This window comes from Vombatus ursinus, unplaced genomic scaffold (genome assembly GCF_900497805.2).
Source record: "Vombatus ursinus unplaced genomic scaffold, bare-nosed wombat genome assembly UNPS02014861.1, whole genome shotgun sequence".
Taxonomy (NCBI): Eukaryota; Metazoa; Chordata; class Mammalia; order Diprotodontia; family Vombatidae; genus Vombatus; species Vombatus ursinus.
This window is the reverse complement of record NW_020954639.1, coordinates 307758-333955: the sequence shown is the minus strand read 5'-3', so window position 1 is coordinate 333955 and position 26198 is coordinate 307758. Positions and strand designations below refer to the sequence as shown.

General features: G+C 39.9%; 1 protein-coding gene across 1 annotated transcript in view; it reads left to right on the top strand.

The window, feature by feature from the left end:
* Positions 1 to 26198, top strand: part of ADARB2 (adenosine deaminase RNA specific B2 (inactive)) — a 478277-nt gene that overhangs the window by 406541 nt on the left and 45538 nt on the right. The window contains exons 6-7 of the mRNA XM_027841560.1: positions 8739 to 8907; positions 16935 to 17086. Of these exons, the coding sequence (XP_027697361.1) occupies positions 8739 to 8907; positions 16935 to 17086 (321 nt within the window). The remainder of the gene's footprint in view (positions 1 to 8738; positions 8908 to 16934; positions 17087 to 26198) is intronic.

Here is a 26198-nt window from a genome sequence, read left to right as displayed (position 1 = left end):
CCTCAGTTTCTTTGTTTGTAAAATGGAGTAAGAGTGGGGGAAGAGATCCAAAAATTTACTTTCATTAAGCAAATATTTCTAAGTTGGTCCTTCATTTAAATCACTGTGCTAGGTTCTGGAAATACAGGGACAAAAACATCATCAGTTCCTGCCTTCAAGGAGTTTCCATTCTACTAAGGATAGGAGTTGGGGGTGGTAATCAAGCATATACACATATGATAATAATAGGAGGTAATTCAAGGAAGGAAAGATCTCAAAGATTGGACCTGAAGAGGTAGTCCCTGAGCTGAGCCTTTAAGGAAGATAAGGAATTCTGAGAGGCTGAAATGAAGACAGATTGCATACTAGGCATGAGAGATGAATGTGGGCCAAGTCACAGAGGCAGGAGATGGAATGTCACATTCAAGGAACAATAAATAGTCTAGTTGATGGTCCATCAGCTTTTCAGCTCTGAAATTCCATTATTCTGTAGTATCAGTCACATTTTAAGAAGGAAGGAAGGAAGGAGGAATGAAGGAAGGGAGGGAGGAAGAAAGGAAGGAAGGAAGGAAGGGGGGATAAATGGGAAGGAAAGGGAAAGAAGTGTTTACTTGGTCAGGCATTGTGCTAAATCCAAGGGATACAAACATAAATTGAGACAGACCTTGCTCTCAATTTGTTCATACTCTAACACAATTAGGAAAATACAAATAGGTAAATGTTGACTATTAGTGTTTTGGTTTGGAGAAAGTCTCAAGAATGGCGAGTTGATCCATAGGGCAACCCATTGACATACCCTTTCCAAAATCAATGGTACGATGGTATTAATTTGATTGCTGCACTCAAAGCAAGATGTGGGAAGGAGGTGGAGGAGAAGGAGATCCATTTGGCACAACAGATGGCAAGGTGGCTTAGGTGGACAGCTGAATGATATGTGAAGTATGGTTTGGAATCTGCCTAGTTAGAATGGGCTATGTAAAATTCCTACTCACTCAGTACTCAAGCCAGGCCACTCAGCCCCAGGGCAATAGTTCTAAAATTGAACGGCTCAAATCCCCGAATGCCTGGCATTAGGGTTCTGGAGATCAGGTGCAAAACAGACTAATCCCAGGAGGGAGAAGCAGGACTGCAGCAACGGGACAGATGGCAAGGTGGCACAGGTGAATGACTGGTCTTTTATGATCATATTTAAATCCCATTCCTACATGATTTTAAATATCCCCACAATAGAAATATAAGCCCTGAAAAACTCTGTGTGGACACTGCATGTGAGGCCAGTATTGCCAAAGAAAAGCTGGAATCTAGATACAAAATGAACCTTGCTAGCAAAACTCTCCAACAGGGAAATGCCTGATATGTTAACCCATTTTTAGCGGGGATTATTTCATTCTTTGTACTTTTATCTCCATTGCCTAGCCCTATGGTTGGCACACAGTAAGTACTTAACTGTTGAGTAATTGATGTACAGACCCCCAACTTCGAGGCTTTTCTTTACTCAGTAACAAGAAAAAATCATTCATCATCTGTTAATGTGTTCCTCCACCAACTCCTGCTACCCATCTTTTTGCCCAAAGCCTTCCTGTTCTCCCTATTGTCCTCTCTCCTTCACTGCTACTTGATCTTCTCTTCCCTTCTCTCCCATCATCATTTTTTTCCTATCATTGTTTGATCCAAAATGAAAATGGAAAAAAAATTCAAATTTTTGTTTGTTCATGTATTCATGTATAAATGTATGTGCTTGTCCAGGGGGCATGGAGATTTGGATCTAAAACTCCAGATAGAATCCCAAGTGATCAACAAATTAGGCACCCACTACATATCAAGAATTGTGCTAGGCAGTGTAAGAGAAAGGAAAGGAAACATGTATTAAGTACCTACTACGTTCCCTGGACTAAATGATTTACAAATACTATTCTCATTTGATCTTCACAGCAACCCTGGGAGGTAGATGCTATTATTATATCCATTTCAATTGAGGAAACCTAGGCAGAGGTTAAGTAACTTGCCCAGGGTCACACAACTAGTAAGGGTCTGCAGCCACATTTGAAGTCCAGTCTTGCTGACTCCAGGCCTAGTGCTCTATATATTGTGCCTTAGTAGAACTGGTTCTACCCTCAAAGAGCTTACAATCTATTTGAAAAGACAAGTCTTGCATAACAAAACAACACTAAAGGAGTGATATAAAATTGTTTCTAATCAAGCACTAGATTGTGGGATATGGAATACACACAACATTTAGACAACTCACACACTCACCAGCTGGTTTTTATTAAATGTTTAACAACAACGACAGTGTTTTTTTCCTGTCCCTTCTCCCCTTGAGCCTCCCTTTGCTTCAGATAGGAAAACAAGTCTGGCAGCAATAGACTGCCTTTGGCAGGAAGCAGACTTGGAAAACAGCAGGAGGCCCAAGTCAGCCTTTTAAAGCTGACCTGGCAGAGAAAGAGGGGTTTTAAAATAAAAGGGAAAGTCACACACACCTAATAGTATCAAAGACACGATTATTTCAAGCAATCTACATTCCTTCATTGAACATCCCTTTAACACAAGTTGGACACATGGGTCAGTAGAAAATATACTTCCTGCCCTCAGGGAGCTTATTTATGATCTAATAAAAGATACAAGAAAAAATATACATATATGTGAAAATTGTTAAGGAATGTTTCAACAAAACACAAAGGAAAATTAACTTTAGAATTGAATCACCTTAAATTCTATTTGAATACAAGATTAATACGATTCTAACCTTTAAAATTATTTTTAAAGGAATTGTTGCTAACACTTCCCTCTGAATTGTCCCACTTTTTTACCCTATGACTCTATTTTAATGGTTTTCCCGTTCCCAGTGCTCTGGGCAAGTATAATTCCATGGAATAATGCCTCCTCTTCAATCCCCTCATTCACAGGACTTACATCTGCAAAGGAACTTTCAGATCATCTCATTCAGTCCTCTCATTTTGCGGTTGCAGAAACTGAAGCCCAGAAAAATTACAGAAGTTACCAAATGTCACACAGTAATAGTGAAGGCAGCTAGGTGGCTCAGTGAATAGAGCAGTGGGCCTGGAATCGGGAAGACCAGAGTTCAAATACAGCCACTTACTAACTGTATGACCCTGGGCAAGTCACTTAACCCTATTGCCTTAATCCATTGAAGTAGGAAATGGCAAACCACTCCAGTACCTGTGCCAAGAAAACTGCATGGACAGTATTGGTGTTCTATGACACACAGGATCACAAAGAGTCAGATATAACTGAATGACTGAACAACAACACAGTAGCAGCAGTAGCAATAGCAAGTTAGTTGCCAGGCTGTGATTCAAACCCAAATCCTCCAGTACCAATTCCAATACTCTTTCACTATGTTCCAATCCCTAAGTCTTATCACATTTCATTTTTTAATTGAAAAATTTTAGAGACCTTTAGGTATAAACTATATATAGATCAGCCTATCTAGAAAAATGCCCAAGTGATCTCTGCCTTTAACAAGCCCCTCCGTGACCTAACTCCATCCTACCTCCCCAACTTTATTTCTCACTACTCCTCATCCCGTATACTCTCTGTACCACTTAGACCTGTCTCCCCACCAACACTGCCCTGCCCCATTCTCGATTTCCATCAGGTTATTTCTCCACTTAAAATGCCCTTTCTGGTCTTCTCCAGTTTTTCAAATACTAACCACCCTTCAGGGCCAAACACAAGTCCCCTCTTCTTTCATGAAACTTTTTTCGGATTAGTTCTCCATGCTTCAGACATACTTACTATTTAACACTTGATTTTTCCAAACATGTCAGTCCTGAATTCCCATCTAAATGATAAGCTTCTTATGCCGTGACCATGTATTCCAGACCTTCTTTGTCCTCTACTGCAACCAGCAAGGTGTCAGGGAGATAGACCAGTTCCCTCAGGAAAATACTGATAAGAATGACAGCTTAATTATCTTCTGCCCCAACAAATGTCCTTATTATGTAACTCTCATTGTCCCTGAGTTGGTCATTATAATAGAGAGCGTGTTTATAGTACTTTAAAGTTTGCAAAGCAATTTATGAGTGAGGGGAGGAGAGATGTGGAAAGAGCTATGTCTCTATAATCAGAAGACCTAGGCTCAAATTCTCCCTCTGAATCTTTCTACCTATATAACCATAGTTAAGTTACTGAACATCCCTGGACCTCAGTCTCCTCATCTGTAAAATGAGGGGATTAAACTACATAACCTCAAAGGTCCTTTCCAGCTCTAGAACAGTGATCCTATATGCATATATATTTAACATTTGTATATTTAGATATATACACATATTTACACACATATGCCATTTTATAATTGTACATACCTAATATTGTCTTATTTCCCACTAGATTATGGATTCTTTGAGATTATAGATAGATTTATTTTGTGTCCTATTCCCCAATACACACACACCCCCTTCACTAACACCTGCTCTATTATGAAAGGATAACTTTTGTGCCCTCAGATGTTTATTAATCAACAAGTATTTATTGACCTACAGTAGAAGGACCTGAGTCCATCAGAGTGTGTATTTCCTTTCCCTAGGCCCTCTTAGTAGGCCTTCATGACTTTCTTTTGCTATTAAAAAAAAAAATCCAATACCCTTTGGCTGACCGCGATAATCCTCTCTAAACTTGACCAGGCTAGTCTTTGCCATGGCAGGTTCATTATTGGACCCTCACTTAAAGCCTTCCCAGCTTTGTAGATCACATTGACCTTATGCTACAGTAGGCATGAGAGTAGGTCTTTGGTGGAAGGAATGTTAATTAATAGAAGGGAGAAGTTATGGTGTGAAGGTAAAACCACAAGAATTTATTTTATGTCAAAAGCTTGGGAACATTGAGAGTGAGGACCAGGGTAGTCAAGGCTACATTGGTAGAATATAAAGTCCTCATAATTAGAGATCATTTCATTCATTGTATTTGTATCCCCAGCAAGTCACTTAAACTCTCTCCACCTCAATTTCCTCAATTATGAAATAGCAATCACCTCACAGGGTTGTTGTGAGGATTAGATGAGATAATATATGTATAGCATTTTCCAAATCCTTGCTGTATAAGCCTCTGTCCCCTGTTAAAGTGCAAGTGCTGTGTTACCTGGGAAAGGTAACACTGTAAACCTTAACAGTCATTTAGTGTGAATAATTGGAGGACTTAGCCCTTTTGGTTGTGAAACTCCCACCTTAGGAGTGTGGTGTACTGATTGATGAGTGCGTCACATAGCCCACTATATCTACATGACACCCCCCTATATTTCACATTCTACTTGGGTGACTTTCTCATCATCAAACTTGTGCCTGTTCTCCTTCCCATCCCCACATCTCCTTTCTATCTCTGGAACCACAACCAAACCAATATTTCCCTTGATAATGGAAAGGGTATGTCAACTTTTCTATAGTTCCCCTCATCATCCCTATGACTTTATAAACCAAAACACCCTTCCCTGGCCACCAATCCCTCTCTTCCCAATTAAAAGGCAAGATCCTTGAGGGCAAAGACTATCGTGCTTTTGTATTTTCATCCCTGGTGCTTAGCAGCATTGCTTGGCACATAATAAAAGCTTTAAAATGCCTTTTCATTTAATACTCTACGAAAATCCTTCTCTGCAGAGCATAAAAGAGTCCCTGAGTTTGTACAGGTTACAACATAGATTACAAGCTATGGCAAGTCCCACCAAGATAAGAAGACTTCAAATATTGGCATAAGGGTGGGCCAAGTGGGCCAATGAGTATCCCTTAAGGGAACATACATGTAGCCCATGCTCCCACCCTCTCTGTATGCCTACATATACAGGTGCTGCAATGGACCAGGAATATGCCATACAAAGTTCACAAAGGCTTATCGTCTGGTAGCCACCCAGTGAAAAATCTAGTTGATGACAGTAACTCAGGAAAGAATCCACACCAAGATTTAGAGGGATAGAAATCTGCCAGCAAATGAAACACCCATTTCAATGAAATCACCCATCTGTTTCAAGTCTTGAAAAAGTGAATGAACTTCTAGCTTTTGCTCAGAATAAGCTTCAAAAAAGGAGAAGGTGGGAGCAGAATTCAAGAATGAGAAAGAAAGACACAGAACAGCAAGGAAGGAGCATGTCACACTCATAAACAAACACCCTCTTTCACAGACCTAAAAAGCTAGCTTCAATTTCTTTGTTATAGGACAGGCCTGGGTAAGTGGAATGGACACTTACCTGCCAGATTTGAGAAGTGGAACCTGGGAGGAAACTGGCCTTCACAAATCCATTCCTCATACCGATCCATGAAAATCCGTCATTCATCTATGCCCTAAGACACAGCTAGTGTGTTCTTTCTTAGGATTTAAGAACGAGGGAGGAGAGTGGAGGGAAAGGGCTCCTGGACATATTTGCCCATCCAAAGAGCTGGGAAAGGATGTCAGACTCCTTAGAAATGAACTGTTATATAAAATGGAAGCAATTATGATCTGCTGCTTATCTTCCATTTGTCCCGTATCTCTTAACAGGAAATACACAACCTGGTGATTTTGAACTAAAAAATCAGTTTCATTTTCATTGTTGATCATTATTCAATGTTTTCTCCATGTAAAAAACAAGTCTCTATCACTATGAGATCTGTAGCACAAACATATTACTCCTAAAATATGGCCACAAAAATGAGAACAGGGCAAAGCAGATATCCTGGGGGAATGTGTATAGAAAGAAGAGTATATAAAACATTTCACCAAGGGAAACTCTCTACTCCCACCTGAGCCTGAGTTTTTAATATTCCAAGCACAGAATTCTCCCACCTGAGGCTGTTTGCCTTAATCACATCTCTACTAAATTTTCACTTTGGAGATCTTATTGGATGGGTGTCCCATAATAAGTGATTATAGCTCTCAATGAAAAATTCAAGTTGGCCTGCTACTTGGCTACTCATTGATGAGATGTCACTGGGGCCAGAATAATTTGGAGAGTTTTTGCCCCCCCCTTCCCACAGACCCACCTTCCTCCAGCTCCCCCCAAAATCAATCTGTGTAATATCACACTGAAAGTGGACATGTTTGGCAAAGCATTCAGCTTCAACTCAAGTGGGCTATTCTTGGGCTTTGGATCAATATGGTTTACTCTTCTTCAATATAGAGGTAGACCTTCTTGTCAATGTGATACTCTTTACAAGTGTTCTGGGGGTACAGATGGGTGTGCATATGACATATTGTGCCTCCAAGTTCTTTAAAATCAATGAACCTTTGATTCTAAAGATTTAGAGTTTTTCTCACGTTTTAGGACAAAGCCCAGTTAAGTCAGAAAAGCAGGCAACTTAAGGCTGGATGGCATGCACTAGGAAATCTTACACCCTGTATATTTTATAAAATTTTGGTGAGAGCCTAGTCTAGAAACTCCAGAGCCTGAGAGCATTGTTGTCCTGATTTGGCTAATCACCCAAATTTTGAACTCCAGCTCTGACTCCCAACTACTTTTAAAGGCCTGCTATATTTTCCCCTTATGGTTCTGAAGAATCCTACCTTGAACGAGGTGAAGTAGGATTGCTAAAATTTTATAAGAGCCAACCTCCTCTTGACACTTTGCCTTAAACTTCAGATTATGAGCTCAGTGGAATAGTCCAAGTCATCTTTGACATTGATCTCAGCCAGCAACAAGCTACCACCTCGATGGGTCTCATGGCAAAAAAGGGACGGAGGGACACGATGTGAAAGGGAAACCCCCTACAACACAGAGACTACAGCCATGCCATCTTTCAATCTTTAATCTGATGGCTTGGGGAGAGCAAATCATCCTTTGTCAAACAGTTGGGGAATTTGGAATGATTCCAGATCATTGGACTGAGTTTCCATGGTGGCCATTCTCCAGCGCTACCTCTTCTCCCATTATTACCCTTCCCACCTCCATCATAACCCCAAGCCTAAAATATAGAAGACTACCTACAGACCATCAGGAAAATGACCATTTGCCCTCAGGAATAAGACAAACCTAGGTTTTGATACTGGAGAAGGAAATGGCAAACCACTCCAGTATCTTTGCCAAGAAAACCCAAAATCGTGTCACAAAGAGTCGGACGTGACTGAAACAACAGAACAACAAAATTTTGATAGCTCTGATCTAGATACTCATGCTGAAACTGAAACAGGGTGCTTTTTATCTTTTCAATGTGAGAACCTTAGAAATGAAAACTTATTCTGATTTTCCAGTGATAGGATGACAATAGCCATATTATAAGGAAGGTGGAAAGGAAACCCTCCAAAAAGTATCTCCCACAGCCCATAAGCCAAGTAATCAATCAGTGATCTTTATTGTTTCTATCCTCAAATGATGTAGTTACAAGAATTGAAACAAAATTTTAATTTTCTACTTTTGTTGCCTGGTATATAGGCCCTTTTTCAGTTTGAGAGCAACAGAATAAGTTGGGGCTGGGAAGAATTTGAGGGAGTAGGTTAATAAAAGTTCACATTTGTAAAGTTGCTTAAGAGTTTCCAAAATCTATCATCAACCCTGAAAGGTAGGAAGTATATGTATACTATCTCCATTTTACAGACAGAGAAACCAAGGGCTGAGCTTAAGTAAGTCATTTGTCCACCATCATAGAGCTAGTAAGCATCAGAGCTAAAATTGAAACCCCACCTCTTCATCCTCACACCTAATTCTCCTTCCCCCATACCCTGATGCCTCCTCCAAGAGCCACCACTGAAAAGGTGGTGCTACAGGATTCTTCAAAGGCAAGGGTTCCAAAGAGCTCTCCCACCATTTTGAAAGTTCTTCTCTGTGTCTGTTTCCACAGGCTTGGATGTTAGGCATGCTCAGGTAATTGCACTGTCATCGGGTACCAAGTGCATAAATGGAGAATACATCAATGACCAGGGACTCGTGGTCAATGACTGCCACGCTGAGATTGTGGCGAGGAGAGCATTTGTTTACTTCCTCTACTCACAGCTGGAGCTGCACCTCAGGTAAATTGAACACTGTTGATGCCTGAGAAATGCTTTATGGTCTTTCTTGGAGCAAATCTGTCCTCTGGACATCTGAACTCATGGTTCCTTTATGACAGTGTTTATGTGTCTTAGGCTGATGTGTGCCCCAGTACCCAGAGAAAACCAGAACTAGCTATTCCACAGAGTAGGATCAGATGGTTTTTTTTTTCATTCTGGCAGATTTTCCACCTCTAATGATTAGATATGAATCATAAAGTATATGTTCTTATTAAGCCTACTGCCGCCTCTTTGAGCACCAGCTGTATTAGCATGCAGGACTGGTGGAAGATTGAAAGACTGGTCATACTGCTCATTTACTGGCATTTCTCTTCCCTAATAATGACTATCTCCTGACAATGAGTTATTTCAGCAGGCAATTTTCAAGGCTTATGCACGCACACGCATACACGCGCACACATACACACACACACCCTGCATGCACGTTTCAGTGGTATTTGTCATTAAAACCTTCTCCGAAGGACAGAAGTCATGTTAAGGATACAGCTATCTGGGGATCCAAGCATGGGCAATTAGAGCTCCTTCTCTGCAATACTAAAAACACCATCTTAGACAGTAGGTGAAACGACTGGGATCGAGTAACAGACACAGAAACTCCTTTAAATTTAATGTTTTGTCCCATCCTTTTATATCCAGTTCACTTCCAGTTGAGGTACTTCCCTGGTTGATTAATCATTTCACCTGCAAGAGAGACTAAGAAAATTTATTAAACAAATGGGATCAATTTGCTCTGGATCCAGCTGGACACTAGCAAACAAGCAAGGAATCAAGAGTCTTCCACACCTCCTTCAGTTTGGCTTTAATGGAAATCATTATTTTCACCCCTCTGTTATTAATCCCAGAACTTGCCTTATGTTAACAACAAAAAACAAAAAACAAAAACCTGCACTACTGTCTCTTGGGAGATGAGAGCTATTACTCTCTCTGAAAAATATAATTGCATCGATCCAGCTTCAAAGCATGTTCAGTTACACTGTTATGTTATTTGGATCAATGTTACCTTCTCCCTGGTAAACTTTCATTTGGGCTCTGGAGGTTTGCCAAGTCAGCATCAATAGATATGCTAGACTAGGGTGAAATTGCAACCATTTCCAATAGGACTAATGGTTCCACATGGCCTCGAGGCTCTGGGAATTCTGACTGGGTCATGGAAGGGTCCCCACACACTGGGCAAATGATCACTGTCAAACACTGAGGAAAATTCATCTCTGATAGGGAAGCTAATGCAACATTGTAGAAAGGCTGAGGAATATTCAGCTCCAATACTTAAGCTATCCCAGCTCTGAAAGAGCTCCACAGAGCAGGCTGGACAATTTCCCATGATACTACATTACTAGGATGTCTTTCCAAGGACAGGAGGCCTCTGCAGCTGGATAGATCCATTGGTAGAAAGCTCCTGAAAAGAAAATGAGCCCCATCCCTCACAGCACCCCATGGTATAATGAGGGAGAAGGTTGGGGCGAGCTGGGAAGAAGGGGGGATCACATTATCATCATGGAACTGCAAAGCAGATGTTTGTAAGAACTAAGCCTCTTCATTTAGAGAAGCGCTGGAGTGCCTGCCTTTCTCTCTTGGCTTTGAGCAGTTGGATTTATAAAATCTCCTTTAAAAGAGAGGGAGGGGAGGGGGAGAGAAAGAAGAAGGGAGGAGGGAAGGAGGGAGGCGGGAAGGAGGGACAGAATGTTTTAGTAAAAGTAACAATCAGCACTTCTGATGTACCTGTCAAATAGGTGCAGAATTGTGATGGAACGAAAGAGACTGTTTTGGGGCCACAACAAATGAAAATATTAAATATTATAGATTTAGAGCTGCAAGAGACCTTAAAGGCCATCAAGTTTAACACCATCATTATACTGATGAAGGAAAACTGATGAGGAAACTGAGGCTCAGAGAAAAGTCATTTGCCCAGAGTTACATAGTAAATGTCTATGAAAGGATTTGAACACAGATCTTCCTGACTGCAAGGCCAGAAATCTAGCCTCTATACAATATCTCAAACTCTTGCCCCCCACCCACCCAAAGTGATTTCCTAATTGTTTTCTACAGCTCTTGCTCACCACCCCAGCCCCTTTTAAACCAATGTAATTCTTGTGTAGCCACCCAAAAGAAGAGGCCAGATAGAAGACTGTAAAATGAGAGGAAGCTAGAATGAAAGGAAGCAAGGGAACAGTATTCGTTGATTGCTTAATATGTGCCAGGAACTGTGCCAAGCACTTGACAAATATTATCTCATATAATCCTCACAACAACCCTGCAAGATCAGTGTTACTATATTCCCTTTTTAGAGATGAGGAAAATGAAGTAGACAGGTTCAGTGACTTGTCTGGGATAACATAACTAAAAAAGTATCTGAGGGTCACATTTGAACTCAGGTGTCCTGACTCCAGGTCCAGTGCTCTATTTACTGTGCCATCTAGATGCTCACTAAATGCTTTATACCAACTATATAGCAAATAAGCAAACAAAGTACTTCACTTCCTAAAAATAGCAAGATTGTTAAGTCACCTAGAAAGTTTTAATTGTTAATCCATGTAAGCACCTACTGTATTTTCCCATAGAGTTTATATGATTTACAAAAAAGCATGTATTCTCTGATGGGGGGGCAGGGAGAGATGAGTCCTATAAATGTTAGGGAAATGAGAGATTGGCTATCATCTATTTTTCATCTCAAAATAAAAAGACCAAACGTACCTCAAATCAATAATGGCTATTATATCAACCATCTAATAGCCATGACATTGTCTGGTTGAAGTATATGGTTGTATATAGTCAATTTCTGCATAAGAAATCACAATCCTCACTCACAAATGCAAAGAACATCTCATTTTACTTTTACCAGGATTTCAGAGGGAGCGGGACCTTCCTGAGGTAAATTTAAGAAGCTGAACAAGCTTGGTAGCCTCCCACCAAGTCTTTCAGCCCCTCTCCTTTTTCATTTTTTTTTTGGTGCCCCTGGCTTCATCTTGCGCTCAGCTCATGGAGCCTCTGTGGCAGCCTCTCCTCCATGATTTATCCCATTTCCAAAAGCTTTTTTTTCCCAATTACCCTGAACCTCAGAACACATCCATCCCTTGCCAGCTCTTCTTGGAATAGTGGAGAACCTTCCCTCATAGATCATGGAATCATAGATTTCAAGCTAGAAGGGAAAATAGAGGTCAGGGAGCCCCAATGCCCTTCATTTATGGATGAGGCAATTAAAGCCAGAGAAATTAGGTGACTTGTTGAGAATAACCCAACTACTTAGCATTTAAGGGAATATTTGAACCCAGGATTTCTTGATTTCAAGTTGAATATTCTGTTCACTTTACCACACTGTGTTGACACTTACAACTGCTAGGTACCAAATTCATGAGAATAATGAATCCCCCTGAAGTGATCACATTATTTGAAGACTCAAATCAATTATCATTTAAATAATTATAATCTTCAAATAGTGCGAATTTGAATACATGTGACCCCTTCAGGGGATTCGTGATTGGCACCAATTAGCTATAATATGAGAATCAGTTGAAGGCACTAGTGGTATTTAAGAAAAGAATTAATGGAGGGGCATATGGTAGATGTTTCTAGGTATCTGACTTATGATAGATAAGGACTTAATCTTGTTTAAGTTGACCCCAGAGAGCAGATGTAGAAACAATGGGCAGAAGTTGTAAAGGGAATTTTTCAGCTTGACATCAGGCAAAGCTTCCAGACCAAATATGCCCCTGCAGGAGTGAAACCTACAAGGTTTCCACTTTATGGAAGTCTTCAAAAAGAAGCTGAATGACATCTTGTCAAGGATGCTACAAAGAGGAGATACCTGATGGATACCAATTGGAGTCCATGACTTCTGAGGTTCTTTTCAACACTGAGATTCTGTGAAATATGTGAAACTCTAAGATAATCCTAAGGGAGAGGTAGACGAGTGTGGCAGATCAAATGCTAGGCACAGAGTCCAGAAAACCTAAGTTTGAATCTTGCCTCAAACATAGTAACTTAACTTCCTTGAGTCTCAGTTTCCATATCTGAAAAAGAAGGATAATACTGGCACTTAAAGGGATGATGTTTATACATTGCTTTGCAAATTTTGAAACACTACATAAGTCTTAGCTAGTAAATATTATGTCCTAAACTAAATTAAAATATGAGGTGATGATAGTTTAAGGTACTGTTCCTCCCAAGTGAGTTTCTCAAAAAACAAAAAGTCTTTACAATTCAAAGGAATAAGTCATTCCTGGTGGAATTCTACATTCCATTGTAGTCATTGACAGAAATATTTATCTCTCAAATTGCCTTATATAGACATGTGAACACCCTGTCTACTCATAATGCTGGCCATGAAGGTAGGGCCTGTCACCACTGGGTGGAACATAGAACTTTCTTTCTCCATATTTCTTTACTCCTCCCCCTCCACCCAGACAGGGGGTTGAATACTAATAACTGACCTTTATTTAGCATGTTAGGTTTTTTAAGTCCTTTTTATACATTCATGCTCTCATTTGATTCTCACAACATCTTCTTGTAAGGGAGATGGTATAAGCATTAGGGGAGAGGGGAACAGGGAACTAGATCTATGATTCCATGGTGAAGAACTCCCTCTACCAATTAAGATTAGCATCTGGTCCCCCGCTTTAGAGTATGATCTGAAATACTGAAAGAGTAAATGACTTGCCCTGGTCACCGAGCCAATATGTACCCAAGAAGAGACTTGAAACCTAATACTGAGGTTGGCTCTCTCTCTCTCTCCACTAAGCCATGCTACTTCTGTGATTGGTTTTATTATCATCCCTATTTGACAGATGAAAGGTAAAGATAAAGGTGAGAAATGTGAAATGACTTGTCCAAGGTTGCATACCTTATAAGTAGCAGAGTTGAGATTAACTCCAAGACCAGTGCTTATTCCATTACAAAAGTCAGACTCTTGTGGTGAAGGGAAGGGTATCATCATAGGGTCAACAATGAAGGATGCTCAGTTCAGTCCTCCTTCTTCAAGACAAGCATCTATCACTGAACTTCATTGTATACAATGAAGAGAAACAGTGTCCCCCTCCTTGGATTTGAGATTATGATGTCTCAGGATCATTCTTTCAAATCTTTAATCATTGGATTTAATCGTTGTGCTTTTCTCTTTTTAAGAACCCTCTTCTCCTCAGTCCCTCCCCAGTCTTTTATTCCACCTATGCCCCTTTTATCCCCCAACTCCACCAATATCTTATGATCGATGGGATCACTCAAGCAGATACTTCATGCATCTGTACAACCCATTAGCATGAGTGGGAACTGAACAAAAGGAGATGAACTCAAATATGATTTGGAAAACATTCCAAGACAGTAGTTGCTTGGCCATAACTGATTTTGCCCCAGTAACATCGTAGTATATTAACTTGTCTTGTTTTTCTTAACAAGCTGACAGCTCCCTAATAACTCATTCCTACGTGGTACCATAGGATCTTAGAAGACTGTGCCACATACATGGGCTGGTGCTCACAACTATAAACTAGATGGGGTCAGGGTGACAAGGCTTTTAAATGTAGACAAGAATCTATCCTGAATCCTATTTGCTCAAATGAAAACATTTCAAAATATACGGTTCTGGGAACAGCTAAATAGTTGGATGCCAGGAAGGAGTTCTGAAATACTTCCCCAAGTTAAAAATGGTCTCCAAGCCATTTTCCTCTGTGGATCATACTTCATGCTTCCCTCATAAATATGAGTAGGAAAGTCCAGAGCACAAAGAGAAAACTTTCATAAAGTACAATCTCTCTTCAGTGAATCCCTATTGATGTAGGAGAAAATAAAAGCACTGGATTCAGAACCTTCGTGAAAAGTTCAGCCACAATTTCTTCACATACTCCCAGCCCCAGCCAAATCCTGAGAAGGCCAAAAGACCAAAGATGCAATGATCCTTCTCTTCTATAAAATAAAACTTTTAAGACTATGGTTGCTATTCCAGCTAAAAACCACGTGGTACACAGTGGAAAGAGCACTGGCTCTTGGAGGCAGAGTACCTGGTTTCAAGTCCTGCCTTTTACATTTACTTCCTGTGTTACCTTGGACAAATCACTTAACATCTTTAGGCCTCAGTTTCTTCATTCACAAAATGAAAGAGTTAGACTAAATGACCTCCAGAGTGACCCTTCCAACCCTAAATCTATGATCTATGATTTAAGGGATCATGCAGCTTTAAGATTTAGGTATGTGTATGTGCATTAACAACGTGCCTTAATCTTCTGGGGAGAAACATTTTATTCTGGTAGAGTGGTGCACCTCTTGTCCCGTTTATACAGAATCATTATCACAGTGGCTTTTTGAGGGCAAGAAACATGTCTTAATGAACTGTTATATCCACCCCAGGGACTACCAAGGCATCGGTTTACTTAATACACATTTAATACATATTGGCTGAATAATGAATAGGTTTCCCTACCTCACTTCTGGTTTCTGTTTGGCCAAATCTGTGATTCCATCATTGTATAGGGAAGCATCAGTGTTTGAGGAAACTCCCTCCAATAATGCAAATCAGCAATTCAGCAATAAGTTTAAGTCTTAGAGCAGAATTCTTTACCTTTTTTGTGTCATGGTCCCTTTTGGCAATCTGATGAAGTCTATGGAAAAGAGTAAGGTTTTTTAAACATATAAGAAAACATACATACTTAGGATTACAAAGGAAATCAATTTCATTGAAATATAGTTTTCAAAAAATTGTTTTTCATAAGTTTATGGACCCCTAGTTAAAAAACTTTATCTTTGAGAGTCAGCTGGAATAGCAAGAGGATGTATGACTTGCCTATGGTCACACAGCTAATATATGCCAGCCATATGTACAGGATATGCATATATCCTGACCCGAAGTCTAGTGCCTCTGTATCTTCAATGCCACACTCTCTAATGAATTAGTACACATCTTAAAAAAAAAACCAGCAAATGAAACAAGGTATGAAAGACTTCTTAAGCTGGCCTCCTCCTACCTTTTAAGTCTTCTTACACCTTACTTCCCTTTCTATGCTCTGCAATTCTTACTAATCTTCAAACAACACTTCCCATCTCCTGACTTTGGGCATTTGCAGTAGCTGTCCCCAGTGCCTGGAATTTTTTCCCTTGTTATCTCTGCCTCCTGACTTCCTTCAAGACCCAACTCAAATTCCACCTCCAGGAAGAAATTTCCTGATTCTCCTTAATGCTAGTGACTTCCCTCTATTTATTATCTCCAGTTTATCCTGTATATACCTTGTTTTACATAGTTGTTTGCATGTTGACTCCACCATTAGACTGTTTTTTGCCTTGCTTTGTATCCCTAGTGCCTGTCACATAGTAGATGCTTGATAAATGTTTGTTGACTGATTGGGAGCTTTCTTCCTATAACTGAAATAGATTTTGTGAGGTAGAGGGAACTTTTCAAGGATAAAAAACCCCAGTTCATCAAATATCCAAAAGGAAACTGGTTTCTTTGAGTCTAAATACCCTTGGTCATGGTTGGGTGAGGAAGGAAAAGCGAAACCTATATATTAAAGTCCTGACAGTATTTCTTCCTTGTAGTTCTGCCTGTCAGTTCAGGCTAAGTTTTTAAGATCTCTTTTCTCTTTTCATTATTTAAACTCAATCCCCATAGCCATTAGGCAGAGTTAGATTTAAAAGCTGTTTAGTCTAATCAGGAGCTGTGTAAATGCACAGAAAAATAGCTTCATAAGTACATAGATTTTGGTCATTGTCTGTGGGGGAAACCAAACCATGGAAAAAGATAAACCCGCAAAGTTAAACTTTACCCCAGGGTGCAGAATGCATTGGCAGCTCTGATCCACTTGTCTCACTCCAAGCAGCAGGGCTGCTAAATATCTCAGAGGATTTGCCACAAGAGGAAAACATGATTCAGAAGGAAAAAATCAGGGGGGAGGTAGAGTGAGGGGTGGAGAGGGTGGAGAGAATAGAAAAAAACAGAGCCATTTGCCTAGTAGGAATGTTTCTGATTTGGAGCGCTCAAAATGACCTGAACCTCTTTGTGATCATAGCAAACAGCGAGAGGACTCAGAGCGATCTATCTTCATGCAGTTGAAAGAGGGAGGATATCGGCTGAAAGAGAACATCCTATTTCATCTGTATGTGAACACCTCTCCCTGCGGAGACGCGCGCCTCAACTCTCCCTATGAAATCACAACTGACTGTAAGAGACCACTTTTAACCCTTCCCCTGCCAAAGGTCCCAAGCACCCATGCCACACACACTACTAACACCACCAAAAGTAACTGTGTCATCTGTTGATATCATCATTGTCATCATCCTTATCTCTCTCACTCTCTTTCTCTCTCACACACGTATGTGTCTGGTACCTGTTTATTAGAACATGGTCTGTTCACAAAAGAATGTGAACAAAAGAGGAATTATAGAAGTAATTCACATACTTTTTTTTGCTCAGAAATGTCCATCTAATTGAGGCAAAAGTGAGTTTTAGGCAAATATTTTTTTTTTAATCGTGAAAATGTTTCTTCATGGCTTTTTTTTTTTTGATGCTAGAGTTTTCATGTATGACACAACCACCAGCGCCATTGAATTCTCCTCAGAGGGCAGTGGAGTTCCAAGATGGGCAGAGTGATAGACTTGTAGTAAGAAAGAACTGAGTTTTGAGTCTTGCCTCAGACATTTACTGGCTGAGTGACCCTGAGCAAGTCACTTAACCTCTCTCTACCTTAATTTCCTCTTTAAGTGAAGATAATAATAGCACTTACCATATGTAACAAGTGTCTCATGAGGATCAAATGGATGCTATTTTAAGTGTTTGCAAACCTCACAGTCCTATGTAAATGCTACTATTATTATAACAAAGAAAAACAAGTCATCAAAATCAATTGATGCACTGTGACAGTTTATACAATATTCTATGCTCTTTGTTTCCCACCTCTCTACACAGAAGGAAGAGGCATGTTTTATCTTTTCTCCTGATCAAGATTGATTTTTACAGTTCAGAGTCTAGCTTCCTTTCAATGTCATAGTTACTGTATTTCTATAGTATTTTTTTTTATTTTTCTTACTTCACACTTCATCAGTTCAAATAGTTCTTCTTAAGCTTTTCTGAATTAAATCCATCTAGTTTTTTAAATGCATTTTTTTACTTTTACATCAACTGCATTTCCAAATTTATTTGTTCTCCCACCTCTACCCAGCAAGCCATCCCTTTTAATTCAACAAACTTTTATGAAGTGCTTACACTACACTCATACTCATTATCTTTAACAATGCATAACTAATTCCGTTACAATAATATACCACAGTCGATTCAGCCATTCCTCAATGATGGGCACCTACTTTGTTTCCATTTTTTGTTAGCTCTATAATTCTCCCCTTCATTTGGCAGGTGTAATTGTAAACTTGGTTATGAATGAAGTGGGTTATCTCAAGAAATGCTTACTTCTACTAAGGGATTAGAGGAAAGCAACAAAGTGCAACCTTTGCAACTAAGTCAGAGTCATTTAGGAGACTTGCTTTGGAGTAGGGGAAGGGAATTCATTCTGAAGTTATCTCAGTGATACCTCAACTATTTTTCCTCTATGAAGATAATGCTACAGGAACTTACCTGTATGATCTCATTCAAGTCACTTAAGCTTTCTGGGCCTCAGTTTCTCCTCCTATAAAATGAAGCAGTTGGGCTAGATGATTTCTAAGGTCCCTTTCAGACCAAGATTTTTTGGGGGGTGAGGAAAGATGATTTTGGAACTGTCTACTATCAAAAACAAGATGTGGTAGGCCAACCATGTTCTATTCTTCTCAGTCACCTTTGTTGTTGGTAGCACGTGTTCCTAAGATGGGCAGCTTGAATATGGGATGAAGTCTTATAGAAAAGTTGGCTTTGGTGTTATTGTTGGTTTCGTTTCCTTTATGTAAAACTAACTAGCCCAAACTCTCAAGAGGTTGGAGAACAAATCAAAGAATAAAAAGAAACAGAAAAAAGAATAAAAGCAGAACCCTGTGGATAAAACATCCCTCTTCTTAAGTATAATATAAACTGTGGTTACCAACTTCGAAGAAGTGTTGAAGCTATTTTAAGATGATTTTCTATGATTGAGTGTAGTGTACAGTTCAAATATATCTGCCTAACCAGGACACAGAGGTTATGAGGATTCCCCTCCCCAGGCCTATGAGAGAATCTATGATAAATTCCATATATACAGCCCTGATTTCCTGAGGGGGGCTCTGTTTAATTTCTAAGCCATGTTCCTCCGAGGAATCCATTTTATATATTCAGCATACTAGATACTAAGTCCACTGGAGTGAAGAATTTTTTTTTAAATTCTATGAACATTTAACCCAAACAACCAGCCTTTAGACCGGATGCAAGGATGCTCCACACCTATTAACGGTAACCTTTATGGGTTTATGCTAGAGTTGTATAGTTTATTCCTCCTCCTCCCCAAGCTGCTCATTCCCTTTGGAAATGGAAACACCAAAATAAGCAAGTAGGAAGAGAAAATGAAATGTTTATCAATCAAGAGACCACTAAGCATTTATTAAGTATCTACTATATGCTATCCAGGGTAGTTAGGAGGACCTGGAGTCAGAAGATTCATTTTCCTCAGTTCAAATCTGGCCTCAGACACTGTGTGACCTTGTTTGCCTTGGTTTCCTTATCTGCGAAATAGCAAATAAATGGCCAACCACTCCAGTATCTTTGCCTAGAAAACCCCAGATGGGCTCACGAAGTGTCAGACATGATGAAATGACTGAACAACAACATATGCTATCCACATATAGGCTAGGCACTGGTTACATAAAAACAGAAGCAAAAGACTCTCTGCCCTCAAGGAGCTTGCTAGCTAGATGGGAAACGCGTATCTTTACCATACAAAAAAGATTTATTAAGTGCCTACTATGTGCTCGACACTGACAGTCCCTGATCTTAAGGAGCTTACAATCTAATAGAGGAAGATAATACACAAAGGAAATTGAAGAGACAAGGCAGTGCCAAAAGTTTGGGGGTGGGGATGGCATGATGATAGAGTCGAAATCAAGCAGAGCCGCTATGGGCAAATAAAAAGAATGACTGGGATGTGGGACCCTACAGAAGGGGAGGGTGGGAGAAGAGTCATTTATTCCACCCCCTAGTCCCAGGGGCAGAAGTAACAAGGGTACTAATGAGGTCTGAGTACCAAAACAAAACCATCTCCATGATGATGACTTTCCTGGTGATGGGCTTGGAAGGGTCGGAGATGGGGAGGGAAAGAAGGTGCATGGTGATGATGATACTGAAGTCAAAACCACAGAGCAACTGATGGCAAATGAAGGACACATTTATATGTAGGTACATTTATGAATAGATACAAGATAGATAATACGGTGATTTGGGAGGAGGCTCCAAAAGCTGAGGTGGTTGCCTAAATTCAACAGAATAAATATTTATCAAGTGCCTCTTATGTGCATAGCATCCTGAATGAAAGAAGCCGAATGTCTGTCTGTGGGGGGAGGGGAAGGGTTTGGGAGAGCCAACGGGCAATATGAAAAAGCTTAAAATAAGCTTCTTTTAAAAAGAAATACGAAGTGTATGGAAGGATTTCTTGGCTTGGATGAGCAGAAAATGTAATGTAAAGCTTAATGAACTTCTGGAGAAAAATTAGAAAAGTGAAGCACTTTTTGTAAATGTACATGACCTATGTCTACATGATATAAAACAGCCACTTTTTTAAGCTGCAAAATGTGGTCACTTATTCAGCTACTTGGAAATGACTTTCATTTTCACCCACACTTTTTGCCACCATAAAAATATAGTCCAAGACTTCTGACTCTGGGGGGTAAAAGTCTTTCAAATGCGTCCAGTTTTTTGCTGCCATTTTGGTCTCTGACCCTCCTAGTAGGAATCACAAGAGGATGAGGTTAGAACTACAGGAAATTTAAGACTCACTAGCAAAGACTCCAACGGTGGCGCTTGAATTCAGAAAGTGTTCCACATCTCTTTGTGTACTGGACACCATTTGGTGTCTTCAGATGTCCTGTTGATTCCTAAATTCATGAAATGTTTGGGCTGGAAGGGATCTTACATATCAGTGAGTCTAAGCCCCGTCATTTTACAAATGGGGAAGCTCTGGCCCAGAAAAGGAATGAAGGGATTTGTTGAAGTTGATACAAGTAAAATGTAACCCAACTCTAGTACACTTTCCATTACACCATAGATGGTTTAATAAAATTTAAAATGCATCCAGTCTCAGATGCATCCTGGGATTCATTGAACAAGTACAGAGAGATGCCTTACTTTAATGGCTTTCTTAGAAATGACAGGTGCTAAAAAAAAAAAATTTTAAATTAAAAAAAAAAAGAAATGACAGGTGCTGGAGAGAAGGTAACTAAAATATTCCCTTCACACACGTATTATAGAATGAGCCAGATAAGCACGAGGTGCTATTATTACGATACTGAATATTGAAGTGTTTCAGTCAGTCAATAAGCACTTATTCAGTGCTTACTACATGCCAAGCCCTGTGTTAAAGCAAAGGGAATAAAAATAGAGGTCGATATATTCTCCTTGATCTCAAGGAGCTCACATTCTAATTGGATTATACAATATGCAGAGAACTATGTACATATAAGATTCATGCAGAGCAAAAAGAAAGTAATCACAGGGAAGAACCTGGTGTGGGGGTGGTAGAGCATCAGCATCAGGAACCTTGCTATTTCTGCTGTAGCACAAGCTTAGAGCTTTCCCAGTCCCCACTAAGATTAATAGGCTCTTTTCCCAGAGGGTAACAACTATATCTCCTCAGAGATAGGGATATCCCTCTAGGGATAGCCTTAGAGTTATCCCTAGAGAGCTGGAATATAGCAACAGGGAATGAGAGGGGGTTGCTTTTCTCATGCCATAACTCATGTTATGTGCTTCCCTTCATCGTCATCATTTGACAATTAGCTTCTAGAAGTCTGTGACCCAGACTTCTACCAGTGTGCTTCCCTTCATCATCATCATTTGACAATTAGCTTCTAGAAGTCTGTGACCCAGACTTCCACTGGTACTTGGAGTCCAGGCGAAGACAGGTTCAAGCTTCAAGACAACATGTGACCAGGGTAACTACAACTTCTGGCTGCTGGTAGCCCTTTTCTCCCCTTCCCAGGGATACCCATAAAATTCCCCTCAGGAATGTTGTAGCTTTGCTACTGACCTCCTTCTAGATTCTTGAATCTGCTTTTCTTTAACAAGTCCAGTCCCTTGTGATCTCCCAAGGCAGATATTGCCATCAGCTACTACAATCCCAGGAATGCTGTCAGAATGCAGGTTTGAAAAGTCCAAATCACAGAGGGTTGGGGTGACTACTTGTCTCTTTCCCATCATGCCCCAAAATAATTCTTTCTCAGGGGTTTGACTGTAATGGCTCCGACATTTATATTTTGTGTGTCTTACTTATACATAATTGTTTATATACTATCTCTTTTATTAGGATGTGAGCTCCTTGAGGGCAGGGACTATTTTTTGCCTTTCTTTGTGTTCCCAGTGCTTATCAGATTGCCCTGCATAATACATAATGTTAGTTATATTGACACAATAAACACATATAGACACACTGTATAACAAGGGGGATAATAGTGACCATATGTAACAGTGGGCATAAAAGGCACTTAATAAATGCTTATTGACTGCCTAGATACTCAAAATCTCATGGGTTCTATACTAGTAAGTAGATGGCTCTATGAATAGAGCCCTGGCCCTGGAGTTAAGAAAATCTGAGTTGAAATCCACTTACTAGACCCTTACTAGCAGTATGACCCTAGGTAAGCCATTTAACCTCTGTTTGCATCATTTTCCTCATATCGAAAATTAAGATAAGGTCACCTGCCTTCCAGGGTTGTTGTGACAATGATGTTTATAAAGTACTTAGTACAGTGCCTGGCACATAGTAGATGCACTTTAAATGTTTATTATTATTACTATTGTGTAATACCTCCTCCCACCCTGGGATATGATCAAGTCTCTCAATCACTCAGAAAAGACTCCCTGTCTACATGACACCAGTTCATCCAATGACTTTCAAGGACTTTTTTCACTTAGTCTTTGATTGATTCAGGTGTGTTTTGATCTGGTTAAGGTATCCAGGCATAGCATCTTATAGCACTTTAAGTGGAGGGAGGTGATTGATTCAGTTGACTCAGTGACCTCCTTCTACTACTGAAATCTGATTGATCTCTGAGAAGGCAGGGCTCTTGGAGTATTTGTAATTTGGATGTAATTTCTCCTTTTTCCATTAATGAAGAATTAACTTATACATTTCTTTCTTCTCCTTCAAGGGTCTTTGGGGGGAGTCAGGATGAGGCATATGACATCTCTCGAGGAAGGCACTGTTATTTAGGGGACTCTCTACAATAGTTCTATTTTTAGAGACTCCCTGAAAGAGAGACTTATCCTCTCACCAATTCAGATCTTTATATTCAAAATCAAAAAGAGGAGACTTGCTCAAATATTATCCATCTATACTTTATGATTCAAGTGGACATTTTTTCATTTTTCTGTGACAGACTGAGCCTAAGGATGATAAAATATGAATGAGCAGAGACTCCAGTGAGGCTCCAGACATTGGTTAATGGCAGAGGGGTGGGACAGCCTTGGGAGCTTTTAAAATGCACAAGAGGATTTGTTCATGATTTAAGCAGTCCTGGTTCATGAAGTCAAGAGGTCTCTCTGCTGTTTGTGGAGCTGGGTTAGAGTTTCAAAGTTACTCATAGTACTAGGATTGTTTGCCATTCTTAGCAGGCAACAACACCCCATTTCTCATACAGTGTGCATGGCACAGAACCATGTACTGTGAGGAATTTACAGCACATGGAAAAGTCACCCTCCCTGTTTCTCAGGAGTTTCCTATCCATACTATTGAGCATCCCTCAAACCCCACCAAACAACAAAAATAAAAAAATACTGGGCAGCTTAGAAGCTAATAGGCAAAGACAAACTCTCTCCTGACTCTGCCTCTTTGAATCCCTGCTTTTCTTTAAGATCCAATTGAGGCACCAATTTCTTCATGGAACTCCACAGCCCTCTCACAGCTAATAGTGCCTCCCAAACTACTCCTATATTCTGTATTTCCCATGGATGTCCATGTTACCTTCCCCCTTAGAATGTATGCCACTCAAGGGCAGACAAAGTTTTCATTTTTATCTTAGTATACCCAGTGCTGAGCACAGTTTCTGACCCTTAGTAAGCTCTTAGTGCAAGCTATTGATTGAAAAATCCTTAAATGGTGCTCTAGGAATCCACTCTTGGTAAAATGGAACATGAATAGGATAATTGCTCTATAAAACCTTAGTTCCCATCCATGAAATGGGTGGGAAAAATTATATCTTTATTCTCATTAACCTGTAACTGAAATTCACAACTTGGTCCAATTTTTTAAAAACATTATTCTGAGAAAGAGTCCATAGGCTTTGCAAAAAGGTTTGTGACATGCACAAAAATGTTACAGAACCCCAGTCTATAGCTAAAAGTGACCTCAGAGGACAGCAAATCCACTCCTCTTCATTTTACAGATGAGGAAACTGAAACTCAGAAAGGGTAAGTGACTTGCGTCCAGTCACACAGGTGACAGTGTTAACAGAGAATTTGAGCTCAGGTCCTCTGATGCCAGAGTAAATGTTCTGTCCACTCCGCCAGCCTGTCATCCTTTCCAAAAGGGTCGTTTTCATGTCTTCACAATCAAAAATGTAAAGACTATATAAAACACATATGTCCTTAGTCAATTACACTAATTTCTTCATAGAGGGAAGGATTGATACCAATTAACTTGTGATCAGATTTTAAAATATGTATTTCAAGAATCCATCAGAATGGAATGGCTTGCCAGCTCCAACCCCCCACCTTCTCCACCACCCCTGGGGCTGCTTGCCTTTCTTCTGCCAATGTGCTATTCTGCCTTGATAGCTTTGGCTTCATTTTTCCCTCACTCCCTCTTTTGGTCTGCAACACACCATTGCATCTCCTCCACATGGGGCCTGCTGCCTCCTTGCCTCTCTATTAACCTACAGCTGTGCCAGAGCTTTCATACAAACACATACACATACACACACACACACACACACACACACACACACACTCTTATGTTCCATAGTGTACCCATCCCAACTGGATGTGCAAACATACTGCAAGACTGAACTCAGAGGGTAATTTAAGAGTTCAGACACAAATAGAGTTATAGTTTCCCTTCTCTCAATATAGAAGACAAGGAATCAATAATGAGAGGATGAGACATCTTTAATACTTTGAAATACCCATGATTTCATCCTTATGAGTATTCCCTTCACCAATGCACATAAACAGTCTTAGTAAACCTTATCATGAATTCTTATGTGTGTGAATATTATAAACATAATATAGACATAGATAGTATGCTATAGAAATATCTATAGATATAGTTAGAAATAGAGATATCCCTACATATATATTTAGAGATAGAGTTATACCTATATCAAACTATATAGAAAGGGGGAAGGTGAAAAGGCAAGGGGGAAAGAGACAGAGACAGAGAGATTATCTAGCTGTTGGCCAACCTTTGGGTGGTGATCCACTGTGTATTTATCCAGGCTGGTGCTTAGATAAGAGATATACAGACTGTCACTTGGTTATCCCCTCAAATTTTTCCAGCTTGGTAGGATGTACTAGAACAGGGTCACCTCCATGCCACATTAAAACACAAAATGGGATTTTACTAGAGAAACCAAGAACTCCATAACAATGTTTCTATAACCATTGTATAGTAGTAATGCCTAAAAGATAAAGTAATCTGATCTGATGTCTGGAGGAGTGAGATGTTGAGCTCTGCACCAGTCCCAGTACATTGTCAGGATTTGCAGCTAGTTGAAAATCACAGCAAGAGATCTGAGCTCTAGATACCAGCCTGGTAAAAGATTTCAGGATATTCAACTTTTCCACACCCCTGCTCAACAGCTTGGAACCTATGACCCAGTATTGCAATCTGGCCCCACCTCCTTCAAATATCTTTAGTCCCAGAACCCTCATATTTTACTCAGCTCTTCTCAAAGATGTTTACTCAAAGGAACCTGTAAAATCTTTGTCCCTGAGGCCTTTAAAAATGAGCTTGATAGCAAAACAGGATATTTTAGGTTCAATTCCAAGTAGGAACAAGAAGTGTGTATTTATCCTCATTGTCGAATCCACTGCTGGAACTGTCCCAAGAATGTTTTCAGTGAGCCTACAGGAGATAAGTATACATCCTACTACCTCCATTCAACTGCAAAAAGCAGTCTTGTATGTATCTATTTGATAAACCACAGAATATAAAAAAAAAAAATACCAA